Source organism: Cricetulus griseus, chromosome 3, assembly GCF_003668045.3.
Source record: "Cricetulus griseus strain 17A/GY chromosome 3, alternate assembly CriGri-PICRH-1.0, whole genome shotgun sequence".
Classification (NCBI taxonomy): Eukaryota; Metazoa; Chordata; class Mammalia; order Rodentia; family Cricetidae; genus Cricetulus; species Cricetulus griseus.
Genome location: NC_048596.1, coordinates 4308227 through 4325354, shown reverse-complemented (window position 1 = coordinate 4325354; position 17128 = coordinate 4308227). Strand labels below are relative to the sequence as shown.

General features: G+C 47.5%; 1 protein-coding gene across 7 annotated transcripts in view; it reads right to left on the bottom strand.

Moving 5' to 3' along the window:
• The window catches only part of Ablim1 (actin binding LIM protein 1), a 175539-nt gene that overhangs the window by 77553 nt on the left and 80858 nt on the right, over nt 1–17128 (bottom strand). For all 7 annotated transcript variants that reach the window (XM_035441750.1, XM_035441751.1, XM_035441752.1 and 4 more), the window contains 2 exons: nt 14870–14996; nt 13134–13227 (listed from right to left, as the gene is read on the bottom strand). In XM_035441750.1, the coding sequence (XP_035297641.1) occupies nt 13134–13227; nt 14870–14996 (221 nt within the window). The remainder of the gene's footprint in view (nt 1–13133; nt 13228–14869; nt 14997–17128) is intronic.

The following is a 17128-nucleotide window of genomic DNA, read 5'->3' as shown; positions in this document are numbered from 1 at the left end:
TGCCTGATCAGTACTGTGTGTGAGTGTGTGTGTGTGTGCATGTTCGTGTGTGAGTGGTATCTATGTGTGTGAGTGTGCATGTGTGTGAGGCATGTGTGTAGCGTGTGTGCATCTGTATGTGTATGTGTGTGTGCGCGCACGCGCGTGTGTGTGTCTGTGCGTGTGCGTGTGTGTGTATGTGTGTGTGTCTGTGTGCGTGTGCGTGTGTGCACGCGCGTGTGTATGTGTGTGTGTGTCTGTGTGCGTGTGCGTGTGTGCGTGCGTGTGTGTGTGTGTGTGTGTCTGTGTGTGTGTGTGTGTGTGTATGTGTGTGTGTGTGCGCGAGAGCACGTGTTGGTGGGAGGGTACTAAATGACTAAATGACTACTATAACTGTTCTGGGCAGTTCTTCAGAAATCTCAGATGAATCTGGGACAGAAAGTAAAGTCCCCAGCTCACGTGGACAAACAACCAACCAAAACCAGAGAAGGTTCCCTTCCTTAGGACAGAGGCAAGACTCTGTATCAACTATGGCCATTTTCAATAAGACTAAGATGATTTAAGAAAAATCATAGCCATTGCTGGGCCATAACAACCAACATATCCCAAGACCCTTCTCTATTCTATGGAATCTCTTTAAGCTGGTTGGAAACAGACCCAACTGTTATGATAAAGATTGAGGGGAAGCTTGGTGGATTCCATGACAGGTGAGGGTGACCAAGGTGGGGGGACAAACACGCCAGGCAGACAGAGCTCAAGTGAGAAGTTTTATTATAAAGGGAAAAGATGGAGGAAGAAAGAGAAAAGAGATAAGAAACAGAGAGAGAGAACAGAGAGAAGAGGGAGACAGGGAAAGTCCTGTCTGCCCCGGGGAAACAGTGGGAGAGAGAAAAGGAGAGGAGCAGAGAGAGAGTGGAGAGAGAGAGAACGAGAGAGGATTAAGTGGGCGGGGTCTGTCTTCTGAAGGGTCCTTTGCAGCTGCCTGCAGACTATGCAACCATGGGACCCTGGGCTGACCAGGGCACTGCCTGAGTGCATTCTGCCAGGTGACAGGGGCAGGGTCAGCATAACGCCTGAGTCCTTACACCACCCACTGCTGAAGAAATGTAAAAGTATTGGCAACATAGCTGAGCTTATGAAGTGAAGATAAAGCTATTAGTTGCACATCCTAATAATTACAGGGTGTCAACCTAAGCGCTGGTGTGTTTTTCTTCTAATGAGTCAAAACCCTCCATTACAGGAGAGATTCTCAGAGTGGCATCTTTGGGCATCTTACCCCAGAATTGCAGCAGCACTGAAGGTTAGCCACACTTACCCAGGCCTCTGCTTGAACCCCCAACCAGGTTCACTGGGGTAGAGTCTGAGAACCAGTAAAGGGCTAGAGAGAGATGACTCAAATGCCACTCTCCCACAGGACTCAAGCTTGGATTCCAGCACCCATGTCAGAGGCTCACACCACCTGAAACTCCAGTGTCCCTTTTAGCCCCATAGGCGCGCGCGCACACACACACACACACACACGCATGCACAAGAACTCACACACATGTACACACACACACACATGCACAAGAACTCACACACATGTACACACACACACACACGCACAAGAACTCACACATATGTACACACACACACACATGCACACACACACATGCACACACACACACATGCACACACACACACACACACAAGAACTCACACACATGTACACACACACAGCACTGAACATGAGGCTGACTCACCGCATTACGAGTGCACAATGCTGTCGCTGACAAGGGAACCACACACTGCACTGGAAACTCACACTACATGGATGACATCCAGGTGACATTTCCCCCAAGCATGGATCAAAGATGATTCCTTTAGCCTCTGTATTCCTAGTACCTCTAGTTTGGTACAGATAGCAGCCAACTGCTTTCTACAAGAGTAAAGGAATCTGTCACTGAGGACAGAACACAGAGACTCATCTGGGCCCCAGTCACATGGCTGCAAGCAACCTTGGCCTTAGAATTGGGTTCTCTCCCTATCTTGCCTAACTAAATGTGTTTTATCTGTTTCTTGTCCAGATTTTACTCACTTTATCACCTCTGTGATCTTGGGACAGGGAGAAAGAGAAACAGTCATCTTCAAGGTTTACTGAGAAAAAAACCATTCCAAATATCACTGCCATGTGGAGTTTGGAGACTCAAGGAAGGCACAGGGGAGGTCAGGCCTTGATGAGTTAGTTAGGCCTTTCCAACAGGCAGGGCCCTGTTCTCAGTGGAAGTGGTTTAGAGAAAGCTAATGAGAACCTAGTCAAAGGTGAAACCTAAGAAAGGTGACCGAGAAGTTCACAAACTAGGCTGTAATGACAGCTCATAATTCTGTAAAGTCACCAAACATCACCGGATCATTCTTGACACAGGTGAATTTTGCAATGCATAAGTGGAACGAATATTAATCACTGAGTTGTTGGCTAAACCCTGCTCCAACCAGACTCGGTGCTAAAGCCAAGGCTGAAGTGTCTCGAAGCAAATCAGTCAAGCAACCTCTTGATCATCACCCTGATATCCCTCATAGTCACCATGGATACAGGCTGTCTGGCCGGTGTGCCAGCATTATGGATGACAGCCCAGCAGAGCAGCACGAAGTCTTCAGAAGGGGATGCTTAGACACTGGACTCAGGTAGAGTGGGGAGAGAGACCATAGTGGGCAGGAAGGCAGCTAAAGAGCCGCTTGTTTTATAGGCGGCTTGCCCAGAAAGGTGGAGTCATGTGATCTTTCATGATTTTTGGTTGAAGGCCATGACGAAACTCGTAATGTAAAAATGAATCATTCATTATAGCATTGCTAGCTGCTAGACACTGGTGAAGACTGACAGGAAATACTCTGTGGAGCAGTGAAGGCTGAGCTCATGGGCATAAACACATGTGGAGCCTAAAGTTAAGTGGTTTAAGGGATTTCGTTTCCAAACACCTTCATGGCTGGTAACTGAATTAAAAAGTTACCTATTTTATATGCATGTGTCTTTTCCTGTGTGTGTCTATGTGTGCCATGTGCAGGGAGGAGCCCAAAAAGAGGGTGTTGGTTCTTTGGAACTGGTACAAAAGACAGTTGTGTGTTTCCATATGGGTGCTGGGAACTGAACCCAGGTCCTCTGGGAAAGTAGCCAGTACTCTTAACCACTGAGACATCTCTCCAGCCCCTTGCTTCAACTTCTTAATGGTGCATTGTAACCATTACATAACTACCTCAGGAGTAAATAGAGTGGGGTAGGGGAAGCAGCCAGCTTCCTTTCGGCACATAGGCTTATTGAAGCTATTGCAGAATTTGTTCCTTCCAAGTGCAGCCAAAGGGATGGACTCTGGTGTGTGTGTGTGTGTGTGTCTCACACAGCCTTTCTCCTTCCCCTGCCCACTGCTGCGTGACTCCAAGTCCCCAGATTCTACTTCTGGTACTGAGATGCATACAGCTTTGCATTTGGTTACAACGTGGGTCGAGACCCTTTTGGAAGATCAAACAACCCTTTCACAGGGGTCGCCGAAGACCATTGGAAAACACAGATATGTACATTGTGATTCATAACAGTAGCAAGATTATAGTTGTAAAGCAGCAATGAAAATAGTTTTGTGAGGAACTGTGTTAAAGGGTCACAGCATTAGGAAGGTTGAGCACCATTGGGTTCAGAGCTTGTAGACAGTTTGTAAGCCAGCTGCAAGTCTGCTTTGAGGAGGAGGGATTCCTGCACCTGTTCATTCCCACCAGGGTTGATGGGCTAAGGCCCTAACTCCTCCCCTCCTGGCTAGCTGGCAGCCTAGGATCAAGTCCATCTGCTGGAGCTGGCATGGGAAAAGGCAGGAAGCTACAGTGTCCAGGAAGCCAGTGCACTGAGGTGTAACACAGAGCAGGAGAAGCCTGCTTAGAGAGACTAAAGAGAAGGGTGGCACTGCTCTCTGGTCCATGGGACCAAATGTCCCCATCACTCCTGTAGCTCTTGTCGTCATCCCCTCACCCAGGGGAACCTTCCTGGTGAGCTTGGGATGATTGTCACAAATTTAACACACTTGTGCAAAGAGGTGATGTTTATAAATGCACAAGGCCAAGGTGGCACCAGGGTCCCTGGGGAGATCAACCTGAGGAGACACCTTTATTGTCACAAGCTCTTAGGAACAGGAGGGGATTGCACAGAGAAAATACCCAGCAGAAGAGGCAGGGTGGTAGTGACCGTGTGTGGTGACTTCTGATGTCTCCAGTCATTCTTAACCTGATGGGCAGATCCAAGTGATTGATGAGTGATGGGGGACGTCCTTTTGGACATGTTTCTCTTATGGGTTGATAAATAAAACACTGATTGACCAGGCAGCAAGATAGGTGGTGCTAATAGAGGAGGAGAATTGTGGGAAATGTAGGCAGTAGTCACCATGTTAGCCACCAATGGAGTTAGAGGTCTGGACGCTTCTCTGGTAAGCCAAGACCATGTGGAAATACATAGATTAATAGAAATGGGTTAATAATTAAGATGGAGACAGCCAATAAGAAGCCCTAGTCATCAGCCAATAGTTTCATAACTAATATAGCATCTGTGTGTTTATTTGGGGCTCCAGGGCGGTGGGATCAGCTGGGACAGAAAGCTCACATAACACAGGAGGATACTCTGTCCAAGAGAGAATGGTTCCCCCTGACCCTCAAAATTCAGTTCACCTTATTAAATCCAAATAGTGTTAGTCTCTGTCTTAGTTAGGGTTTCTATTACTGCAAAGAGAAACCACAACCAAAGCAACTCTTATAAGGGAAAACATTTAATGGGGTGGCTCACTTATAGTCCGAAGGTTCCGTCCATTATCACCATGATGTGACATGGTGGCGTGCAGGCAGACGCGGTGCTGGAGAAGGAGCCAAGTGTCCTCCATCTTAGCTTGCAGGCAATAGGAAGTGGTCTGTCTCACTGGGTGTGACTTGAGCATATAGAGACCTCAAAGCCTGCCTCCACAGTGACACACTTCCTCCAAAAAAGACTACGCCTACTGCAACAAAGCCATTCCTCCTAATAGTGTCACTCCCTTTGGGGGACATTTTCTTTCAAACCACAACCACATATATGCAATGCCTCCAGAGGCCAAAAGAGGGCGTCATATCTCACTGGAGTTGGAGTTACAGACCTTATGAGTCACTATAAGGTTGTTGTGAATTTTACCCAGGTCCTCTAGAGGAGCTCTTAACCGCAGAGCCATCTCTCTAGTCTCTCCTCCCTTGTCATTTTGAGACAGTTTTCTGTGTAGCCCTGGCTCCTGGAATTCTCCATGTAGACCAGGTTGGCCTTGAACTCAGAGACCTGCCTGTGTCTCTATACAAAGTTCTAGTATTAAAAGTGTGCGTCAACATGCTGGCATGGAAAATATTTTTAAATAATAGACTTAAGCTTCAAACCTGATTGAGTCAGATAAGAAAATAGCAATTGTTTTATAATAACGTGGCTGAAACTAAACAGTAAAATAAAATCATATGTTTAAAACCAAAGAAAGGTAAGGACAATGTCCAAATGACTTAACTCTCTGAAGTTAAAAATCACTCTCAAAAACAAAACATCTTTTCAACTCAAGATAAATACAAATTCTTTTCAAACTGCCATTTCCGGATAAGGAAGCTCCTCCATTTGTTCTGACAGGAAACAGGGTGATTTTTTCCATAAATAACAAATCTTTACTGCTGTGAACAATCCTTGGTTCCCCTGGCAACACATTTCCGCCAGTGTACATGCCAGAGAGAAAGTGAGTGGCTTGGGGTGGGGGCAGGGGCCAGACATGTCTTCCTCAAGCCCAAGCAATTTATCAGGTTAAGAGGCATGCTCCAAATGGGTAATGCCCCACTGTGAAGAACAGAAGGGTTGAAGTTATTCTTTGCAAACAGTATTACGACTAACTCATCAGGCCCTGTGCTGAATTTAAACTCAAGGTCACTTCCCATTCAAGACTTTACATAAACAAACTCACCCTCTAGGGCCAGGGGCACAGTTGCAAATGGTGGCAACCAGTGTGCCAGACAGAACCAAAGTGTAGCTTCCCCCAGTGAGCCAGCACTGATCAATGGACAGCAAGTTCAAGCCATCCTGGGCTACAAACAAAGATGACAACAACAGGCATGATATCAGTCTTATTGTGCCTTTCTGATCTCAGACCCGCCCAGTTAAAACTGCCAGACAATGGTGGCAGGGGAAAGATAGAACACGGGCGGGCGGGTAAGATGGCTACTGATCCTACCGGGGTGTGTGTGTGGCGGGGGTGAGGGCAGGGGTGGGGGTGCATGTGTGTTTGAACAGTGTATGTATGTTTACATTATATGCATGTGTGTATCTATGTGTGTGTTTCTTTTTATCCTTTTAAAATTCCTTAGTCGTTCACAGACACAGAATAACAGTATCCAAACTGTCATCTTATGTCTTTGCAAAGGGAGCAGGGATGTTTGTTTATACACACACACACACACATACACACATACACACACACACACACACTCACACATACATACACACATACATACACACATACATACTCATACACACACATACGCATACACACATACACATACACACATAAACACATACACACACACACATACACACACACACATACACGCACACGCATACACACATACACATACACACACATACACACATACACACACACACATACACACATACACACACACACATACACATACACACATACACATACACACATACACACACACATACACACATACATACACGCATACACACGTATACATTTAAGTTGAGATGCAAATTAGGTGTCATAAAATTCTCATTATTAAAATACACACTTCAGCATTTTTTAATATATTGACAAAATTGCGCAACGATCACCACTGTCTAATTCGTCCAAGTTTTCAGCCCTCCCCACCACCCTCCTACCCTCCCTCTGGACCAAAGGCCCCATCACCAGGCACTGCCTACTTACTTCTCCTCCCAGTCCCTGGACACTATCAATTTTCTCTCTGTCTCTGTCCATTTGCCTGTTCTATAGTCCACACAAACAGAGTTATATGATCCATGATCTTTTGTGACTTGTCCCTTTACTTTTGAGTGTTTTCAAGTTTTCCATGGTGTAACATGAATCAGTATTTCACTCTTTTACATGGCTAAGTAATATTCCATTATTCGGATTTACTGCTTAACCCATTTACAATGAAACCATTACAAGCCAGGTGTAGTAGCATTAGTAGCTCCCTAGAGTCCCACCTGCTCCTGAAGCCGAGGTGGACACACTGCTTGAGCTCATCACTTCAAGTCCATCTTGGGCTTCACAGCAAGACCCCATCTCCAAAACAGAAGGAAAAATAGGAAGGCATTTCTCTAGTTCCAGCCATCCACCAATAGTCTGGGAGGAGGGAACACGAGCAGTGTTCCTATTTTCATTGTGCCTCATGAGATCTTCCAGAATACCTGGGAATCCTGGAAGAATCCCAGTCTGGAGATCTGTAAAGAAATTAAGCCCTCGGGCTGAAGACAGCATTATTTATCCCCAATATTCTCTGATATCCCGGTAGCCTGCAGCTGATTAAGTCAAAACACCCTTAGGTCTGACCCCACAGAAACAGCACGAGCAAGGCCTTCAAAGGCATCACACATTAGTAAAAGCAATTAAAGCGATGAAGTAGCAACCATTTGTCCCCAGCACAGGTGTGGCAGGATGGCTAACGAGACCGGCGACTCACTCCACCAGGAGCAGTAAATTTAGGTTCTTCAGCAAGCTGTATTCCAGGACCAATTATCTGAGTGAGGATGGCGGTGCCGGAATGTGCACACACTCTCACATGTCCCGTCTTCTGAGAATCAAGAGACCTGTTTTCTAATTTCAGTCTATCGCTAATTAGTTCCAGATTCCCAGCCTGAGGTAGCTTCTTCTATAAATGGAGGTCAGTAGTGATGGCCTTGATCACTTTGCTGGCCTGCTGTGAGAATTAGTATTTATGAGATCACTTGCAAATGTTAAACAAAAAATATTATGCAAAGTCGGGACACTGTGGTGGCTCACTGTCCCCTGGGGCAAAGAACATCAACAGAGGGACTTGATCCTTTTCCCTTCCCCAATTCTCAAAAATATTTGTGCCTATAAAAAGTTAAAAAAAAACAAAAACAAAAACAAAATAAGCCCAAATTGGTCTAAAGACAGAACAGGCAGGGTGCCATCTGCTTCCAGCAAGGCGCTGACTCTCACCCCTGCCCCTGGCTCTCACCCCGGCTGCACCTGTGCTGACACACTGGACAAGAAAGGAAGAGTTTGGCACTTCATACTGCTTTCTGCAAAGCTGTCTTCGAAAGTGACAACCAGACCTGTTGTGTAAATACCATAGGACAACCTGTGTTGCTCTCCCCAGGTGACAGGCTAGTCCAAAACAAGAAAGACCAACTCACAGTGTAACAAAATGTGCCTAAAATATCCACACCAACAAGGATGGGACAAGTTTCTAAGGTGACTTAAGCATTTGCCTCCACTCCTTTGTGGAAAAGCCATTTTTTTTTTTAATCAGCTAAAAGGCCAGATAAAACAAAACCACTGGTTTTTAATCCTTTGGAGACCCCAGGGAAAGGATTTGACTGAATCCTGTTATGACTTCATTTCCCACATGCCAGGAATTAAGCAGGAGGGGTTTAAAAGCAAGCCCAAATCCCACCCAAATTAACCCAGCAAGACAGGACAGGGCTCCACAGTGTTACATGGAGAGGCAGAGGGGGCTCCAGCAGAGTCTCACTAGGGCCAGGTTCTTCAATTACAGACAGCAGCCCACAGTCCCCAACAGTGCCCCAAGAAAACAGGCGTCACCACACATTCTAGAAAGACCAGATTCAGCCAGCAGGTGTGGGCTGATGGGAGGAGGACCAGGAAAGAGAAGCCTGTGCGACTGAAGCAAGCACAGCAGAGACAGTTTCCTACCCCTGTGGTGAGAATCAGGACACAATTTCTGCCTGGCTGAGGGAGGGGACAAGGGACAAGCCCGTTGCCTTTGCTCTGAAGACTTTGTTTACAGGGTGCTTGCTGTCCTCACAAAACGATTTGCAGTTGCTTCTTCACAATGAAGACAGACACCAGTCAGCATCTGGAAAAGGGGTCTTTGTGGAGGTATCCACCAAAGACGGGGGAGATTTGTAGCAAAGGGAAGGTCCACACCCTCCTTGCAGCTTCCAGAGTAGGGTGGGGGTGAGCAGGGAAATGGGGAGAAGAAATAGGGCAAGGTTGATTCCAAGGGGAGTTCAAAGGAGGGTCTGGAGGTAGGAGGTGATCCACAAGCCCTAAAATGTCACTCTAATCTGCTCCTGAACTTCTTAACAAAGAGGCAGCCACAACCATCTTCAGAATGTCCTTTGGGTGTATAGGTCAGTTAGCAAATACTTTAAGAAAACTGTCACACTTGTATTCACTTATTTTTTGTGTGTGGGAGGGGCATGCATGAGGATGCCTCCCTTTCCACTACACGGGTTCCGTAGATCTAACTCGGCCATCGGGCCCAGCAACAGGAAACTTTGCCCAATGAACCATCCTCACAGGCCTTGCAAACAGGTCTTGTAAAGACAATGACATTGTTGAAAAGTAACAGGAAGTAAATGACAACAAGGAGAGGCATGACATAAGGTGCGTGCCTGGACATGACAGGCCAGTCTCCAGATGGCATCTCCAGACAAAATGAGCCACAGGCTCTGACCCCTTGCAGAACTCACATGCTGAGAAGCACAGAAATTCTGGGAGTCAAGAACCACCCCCAAGTTGTCAAGCACCTGCCCCCAGTCTCAGATTTAAGTACATACTTTTAATGATCTCTATTTACAAAAGGAGAGAAGCGGCTAAGGATATTGAGAGGCTTGCCAAAGCTTCCCCAGAGGGTGAGTTCCAGAGCCCAGAGTGGATCCCTAGGTTCCCTGTCACGCTTCTTATTAAACCATCCTCCCCCCAGGCTGGAGACAGGTGAGAGGTTACAGCTGTGTGGGGTGGGGCAGGAATGCGGCTCAGCGGGCACAGTGCTTGCCTGGCCTCCCCCAGCACTGCATTCCCCCAGGGTTACTGATGTACCCCTGTAATCCCCCCATTCAGGAGATGGAAGTGGAGGACCCACAGTTAAAGGTCACGCTCAGCTACATAGGGAGCCTGAGGTTAGCCTAGGAAATGTGAGACCCTGTCCCAAAACAATTTTTAAAAAACTCAAAAAGCAATGACAGAGGTGAGGGTAGGATGTCCCTGTGTCTGTGAGAGGAAGACAGCCCTAGAGAGCCAGAGGCACAGCTGTACCTGGACAGACAAGTCTTGGAGCTCCTCCACGCATGGTAATGCCTTTAAGGGTTCATATACATGTAGGGGCCTCTGCTTCCCTCCAGTGTCTACGGCCTTTCAACAGTGACACAGGGGCCCACGCCTGGTTTTCTAGAAAGGGATGAGCAAAATGATACCTCCACGGTAGGTCTTTAGGGCTGGGAGTGTTAACTTATTTGGAAATGGTCTTTAGAGATGTAATTGAGGTCTTGAGGAGGTCTATTTTAATGATGGGCAAGGCCTTACATGAAATGATAAATGCCCCATCTAGGAGAAAGGCAGGAGGGTGGCTGGCAGAGGGAAGGGATGTTGAAAAGGGAGGGTAGGCAGTACACCTAGAGGGATGGGGACACAAGCCAAGGCATGCCAGGAGCACCAGATGCTGGAGATGAGGAAGGGCCATTCCTCCAGCATTTGAGACTAGACGTTGTTATAAATGTCCAGACTCTAAAACTGAGAGAATGAATTGTCTTAAGTCACTACTGTTGCAGCCCATACAGAAAATAAACTCATTGATAAACTTTGGATAAAATGAATTTAAAGGGAAAAGATAAGGTCTATAGGATCTAAGCAATCCCACCCATAGAATGGTTTGTCAACAGTGCCAGGGAATGAGGCTGGTCCTGCTTTGTCTTGGTCACCAAGCCCAGCTGAGTCACTGGCAGTCACATGTCTTGTGCTAACCCTTGCAGGACATTCTTCTGGGCCACACACCCATCTGCAGAGGACACAGCCTCCTGGGTGGACCCCGAATCTAAGCTGAATGTAGGAACTACACCCCGGCTGACTGGTGCTGGAGGCTTTGCAAGGGACAACCCCAAGCCCTAAACTCTTCAGGCCTTCCCTGACACCCGAAGGCAATTTGGGACAAGGCCTCTGCAGCATCTATGAGCCACAGAGAGAAAACATGGGGGGGGGGGGGGCGGGGGACCAGCAGGTCTTTAAAATGGCATGTTGAGATATAACTGTGTTTTGTAGATTCCTTCCCACAGCCGTCAAAGTAAATGTGAACACACACACACACACACACACACACACACACACACACACACACACACACACACTCAATCACACAGGCCTTTTTCTTCCCAATTCGTTTGGGGAACACATTTCCACACAGGGACTGTAAAAACCGTTGATTCTACTACTGCGAACACATGATCTTAAACTTGGGTATCTTCCTGCATCTCTTCCTTACAGCATCCTCATGCCCTTCCTGACTTTTTAAAACTTTAGATTCAAGACAAAATTCATGTAGCCTAAAATTCAGCATTTTAAAACCAACCATCGAGAGGCACCTGGTGAATTATTAATGCCATGTAAACAACCTCTTGTAACTAGTTCCAAAGCATTTGCTCAATGGAAACTGTATCCAAGGAGCAATCTCCCCAGCCCCAGGCAAACCTCAGCTGCTGTGTGTTGCTGAGTGTTAGGTATTAAACAGTTGTGGCCTTCTGTGATGGGCTCATGTCTGGGTGGTCTGGTCAAACACTCCCTGCCTCTCATCTGCCTTCTTTCCCTTAGGGTTTGCTCGTGGTAAAGCAGGTATCACTGCTTCTTTTAGGCCACAGAATAACCCATTTTGTTCATGCAGGCCTCTCTCTACTGGGAAATAACCGAGCTGCTTCCTCCTCCCCCACTGTCAACAGTGTGGTGGGAATGTGTGTACATGTGTTGTTTGAATGTTTTCATGTATTCTTCCCACAGCGCCCTAATCCCATCCTGTGACTCTGTAGCTACAGCCACTTACATGACTTCCCATTCTCCTGATGAAGCCCAGACTTCTGAATGAGTCCCTGTAGGGACCCCACCCTACCCCCCACCCCCGCACCCCCCCCACACCCTACCCGCACCCTGCCTTCTCCAGTGCTGTGACCACAGCATGCTCACATCCTATCCTGTGTCCTTGCCAAGGAGCCTCTGTGTGCGATCGTCTTTCTTACAGAGCTTTCTTCCTCAGATTACTGGGCAACTTCTCTTGACCACAGTCACTTCCTTATCCTCTCTGGAAAAGCATGTGCACAGAGTCCATGGTGACGCCTCTGTTTCACCGGGAGAGCTTCTAGAGGGACTTGGAGAGGCAGCTCTTAACTTTGGTTGTGATATCCCTCAGGGTGGCCCAGAAACATGTGAGGACTCATAGGATAAACACCCCATTTCCCTAAAATGTACCATACTGGCTATACAGCATCAGCACCTGGGGGAACCACACGATGGGCTGGTAGGTTAGCAGGTTATAGCTGTTGGCTTCCTGGTTCTGACTGCTCTGCACACCCCAGTGTGTGTGTGTGTGTGTGTGTGTGTGTGTGTGTGTGTGTGTGTGGCAACTGTTACTTTCCCCTCCAGGCCTGTGAGAAACTGGGTTTTCTCTGACCTTTGATCCCAGAATTCTTGCTGCAGCCTCTCTCACCCAAGAGGAGTTATTGAGACCCAGAGGCAGGCGCTGGCAGTGTTAGCTGCTAAGGAAGCAGGAACAGAGCTCTGGCTGGAAGTGGTCACACCTGAATCTGACAGACTTCCTTCAACAGGATCACAGGGCTCTCTGAATCAGAGGATGTGGTTTTCTAAGGGCAGGGAAGTCAGCACCTTGTACCTCCCCTTCTCTCAGGACTGAGCTTCTGGGGGCTACACAGGCAAACACACATGTCCAAACACAGGCATAAACCGAGGGTCTGATGCCCTCTTCGTTTAAGAAAAACATATTCCAAGTCCCCCTTGTGTTAGGTAGTGAGGACAGCATAGCACAGGGATGCGCTAAGCAGCCACCTGTGGCCTTCCTCCTCAGGAAGAGAGAAGAGGCTCAGAGGCCCCGTGAGGAGAGTGGCAGCGGTCTGAGGAGAACCCTCTGTCACTTACCTCCAAGACTTTTCCTGTGATAAACTGGTGGCAGGCTTCACACTTCACCCCAAAGAGCCCCTGGTAGTCCTTTTCACAGTACGGGGAGCCATCCCTAAAAAACAAAGCTGCATTCAGGCCATGGGAGGACACCAGAGCCACATCTCTAAGGTACTTCCCACAGAAGGAGAATATAATTCATCTTCACACAGGCCCATCAACTGGATCAGACAAAGCCACAGACCAGAGAGCAAGCGGCACTTCTCCAGGCCAGACAGAGACAAAAACCCAATAAGCTGTCACATGGTTATCATGGCCACTTTCTTGGCTGTCACAGAACTAAGGAGCAGAAACCCCAGTATTGTTCCTCTCTTGGCAACCTCAGAGGAGGCCCGAGTTCATTGGTGTCTGAGACCCATGGCTCCTTACCTACCTTCCCACACCTTCCAGCAGGGCCTCCCACAGCCTCTCCCCGGCTCTGAGGGGTTGGCACATGGTCAACTCAGCTATCTGAGGGGGCCCACTGTACTTATTACCTGCAGTCTTTAATACGATTTAAAAGCCAGAGACTTCTCTGGTTTTGGCTGTCAGCCACAAGCATCTGTAGAGACCTTCCGTCTCTTACCTGAGTGTTTAGTGTGACCCCAGACCTACTTTGAAACTGTATTTTGGGCTACAGGAGCCAAGATACCTTTTCAATTATTTCACGGATTTATAAAATGAGTGATTTAATATAATTGGATAGGTTTCATGTTTCTCATTTTTTTGACCTTTGAGACAGGGTCAGATGTGGCGAGGCTGGCCTCCAACTCTCTAAGAAGCCAAGGTCGTCAGAGCACTGTGGTTACAGTTTCTACCATCTCGTCCAGTTTCACACAGTGCTAGATCAAATCCAGAGCGCTGTGCATGCTAGGCAGGTAAGCATTCTACCCACTTAATTCCATCCTTGTCCTTTTTGGAGACCCAGCCCAGGCCTCGTACTCTCTGGGGCCTACGTTCTCCCACCAAGCTATATGCTTACACTGTGCTTGGGGACGTTTTCAAACGGCATCAGAAGATACAGAGTGGCAGCTTCATCCTCATCACCAGAACACATTAAAAGAAACACCAAAACAAACAAACAAAAACAAAATAAACAACAACAAAGCCAAACAACTGAAAAGCTCACCCCAAACAACACAGATTTGCTACTCTCTGGTTCCAACGTGGACCCTTGCCCTGACAGGCTAGTCTGTGCTATGGTCTTGCCAGGCTCAGTGCACAGACCACATGTTTTTTGGGGGGAAGGTCTAAAGCCCTGGAGAAGGACACTTCATTAGATTCACATAGAAAACAAAATAGCAATGGGGCATTGGTGTCACACGCCTTTAATCCCAGCACTTGGGAGGCAGAGGCAGGTGGATCTCTGAGTTCGAAGCCAGCCTGGTCTACAGAGTGAGATCCAGGACAGGCTCCAAAGCAATACAGAGAAATCCTGTCTCGAAAAACCAAACATAAATAAATAAATAAATGAGAAAAGAAAACAAAATAGCAAAGGAGAAATGGCTAGGAACTTAAGGCAGGGTATATGCCATTATGCTAGTTTTGTTAATTATTAAATTGGGCCACAATTAATAGTCCATCAAGCTTACAGCAGCCACAGCAAGGCAAAAACCAGCAAAAGTTCCTCCTGATGCCAAATGGGGATGCACTTTGGCCTGCTGAAGGGAGGAGACCCCTGAGTGCAGAGCCTGCCCGTACCCTCCGCCCAGGCTTACTTGCTGATGTACTCTCCAGTCAGGACTTTCCCGCAGGACTTGCACTTGAAACAGCCCAGATGCCACTGCTTGTCCAGCGCCAGCAGTGCCTGCCCGTTCTTAATGTCCCTTCCACAGCCAGCACAGTCTGGAAGAAAACAGCAGCCCACAGTTACAGCCATTCCCCTTGCAAAATCCAAGGAGAGCAACCTCTCCAGCCGCCGTGCAGCCCGATCTCCCAGTCACTATGTCCTCAAGTTCTGTTTCGTTTCTCTGCATAAAATCTTCTCCAGCAAATCCCCCAGGACCTGTCCTCACGTGGCAAGGCAGCTGCTCAAACCTTATTGGACCTCCTCAGATGGGTGTCCTTCACCTCTTAGCTCCTCAGGAGTTGGGTACCCTTTGGGGTCCTGCTGGCCTAGAGGCCATTTAATTATAGTGTCTTGGCTGGGACATCGAGAAAGCACTCCCAGGCTTTCATTTAATTGAGGGCACATGTGTGTGCTGGGAGCCCTGCTCACTACTCTGTGTGCAGTTCCTGGAGCACTAAGCATCAGCCTCATCTATGTAAGGGGATTCTACTTCCTTATGCACCTAAACCAGCCTTTCGACTATCGGTGGAATGATGGAATTCCTTAGACTTCAACTGTCCTTGGCAGATTCCTGAGAGGCACATGTGAGTTACTTTTCTCATTGCTGTAACAAAAGGAGGAGGAGGAGGGAGGAGGAGGAGGAGGAGGAGGAGGAGGAGGAGGAAGAGGAGGAGGAGGAGGGAAGGAAGGAAGGAAGGAAGAAAGAAAGAGAAAGAAAGAAAGAAAGAAAGAAAGGAAGAAAGAAAGGAAGAAAGAAAGAAAGGAAGAAAGAAAAGAACCCCAAAACCTGGCAAATGCCACTTAAGTCAGGAAGCAGAAGGCTTTATCTTGGCAACACCGCCCATGGTGGCAGTGAGGACATGGCAGCTGGTCACCTCACACTGCATCTTGGGAGCAGGCAGAATGCTGGTGTTCAGCTCACTGTCTTCCTTCTTGTGGAATAGGGTAGATCTCCTCCCACCCGAATCAACGCCTTCTAGAAAATCCCTCATGGCCATACCAGAGGTCTGTCTCCCTGTGGAGTCTAGATTCGGTCGAGTTGTCAATCAATATTGACCATCACAAGATGGCAGAGTATGAGCACTGAATTAGCTGGTCTCCTCCTGCACCTGTCAAAGGTGTCCCTTTAATAATATTTGCTGTTACTAGAGTTGCTGTGATGATTTCACACCCCATGGTGTCAGGGAAGTGAAATACATATGTATTAACCCAGAAACATGTGAAACAGAAGAGTTATTTGGGATATAACATCAACATCTACAAACATTCAAAATTCAAGTGTCTGAGAAAACAGCAAATGCCACCAGCTGCCTGGCCACTGTGTCCTAACAAACAAGACAAGTGGGGAAAAAAAGGCTCTGTCCAGGCAAAGCGACTCAGGGGCCATGTTCAAAATAAGACAGAGACACCCCCCCCCCCAACCCCTGTACAGAGTGGCCAAACAGCGCCCTCTTCTGACCACACCTGTAACTGCCTTCTTTGGAAAGGGCATTTCTAGACGAGTTTCCCCTCTCCTCCCTGCCCCTGCTCACCAACTTGTCTCCTTTGACCCAGCACAAGCCTCAACCCTAAACACACTCCCCCAATCCACCCAGAGATGGCTCTGGCTTCCTGGGGGTCCCTCCCTGCTTCAGCAACTTAACTTCTCCTGTTTCTTTGACCACAGGTGTTTCTGGGAGTCTTGGCCAGCTGGTTTGGACCCAACGATTCATGTCCAGAATTTTACAATACATTTGCAAAAGTCCCACCCCCTGCCCCCGCAGTGCGTGCGTTTTCTAACTCAATGTACTTTAAAAAGAACCCTGGTGCAGTGTGAGTTCCTCTCCGAGAATAGAATGCTTCTGGAGAAAACCATAAATTCTTAAGAAACTGGCCCGAGGAGGAAGGGTTCACTTGTCTGCTGGCATGATCTGTGTTGTTTGATTTCCTTAACTGCTAGAATGTGAAAAATTGAAAATATGTATCCATAACGTTAAAATATAAGTTCTGAATAAGAGGATTCCAATTTCCTTCTTTAAAGATGTATCTACTTCTGTGTATGTGTGCACCTAGATGAGTTTATGTGTACCACAAGTGTGTGGCCACATGAGGAGGCCAAAAAGCAAAGCATGGGACCCCTGGACCTGGAGCCACAGGTGACAGGGTGTCTGACATGGGACCCCTGGACCTGGAGCTACAGGTGCTGCCT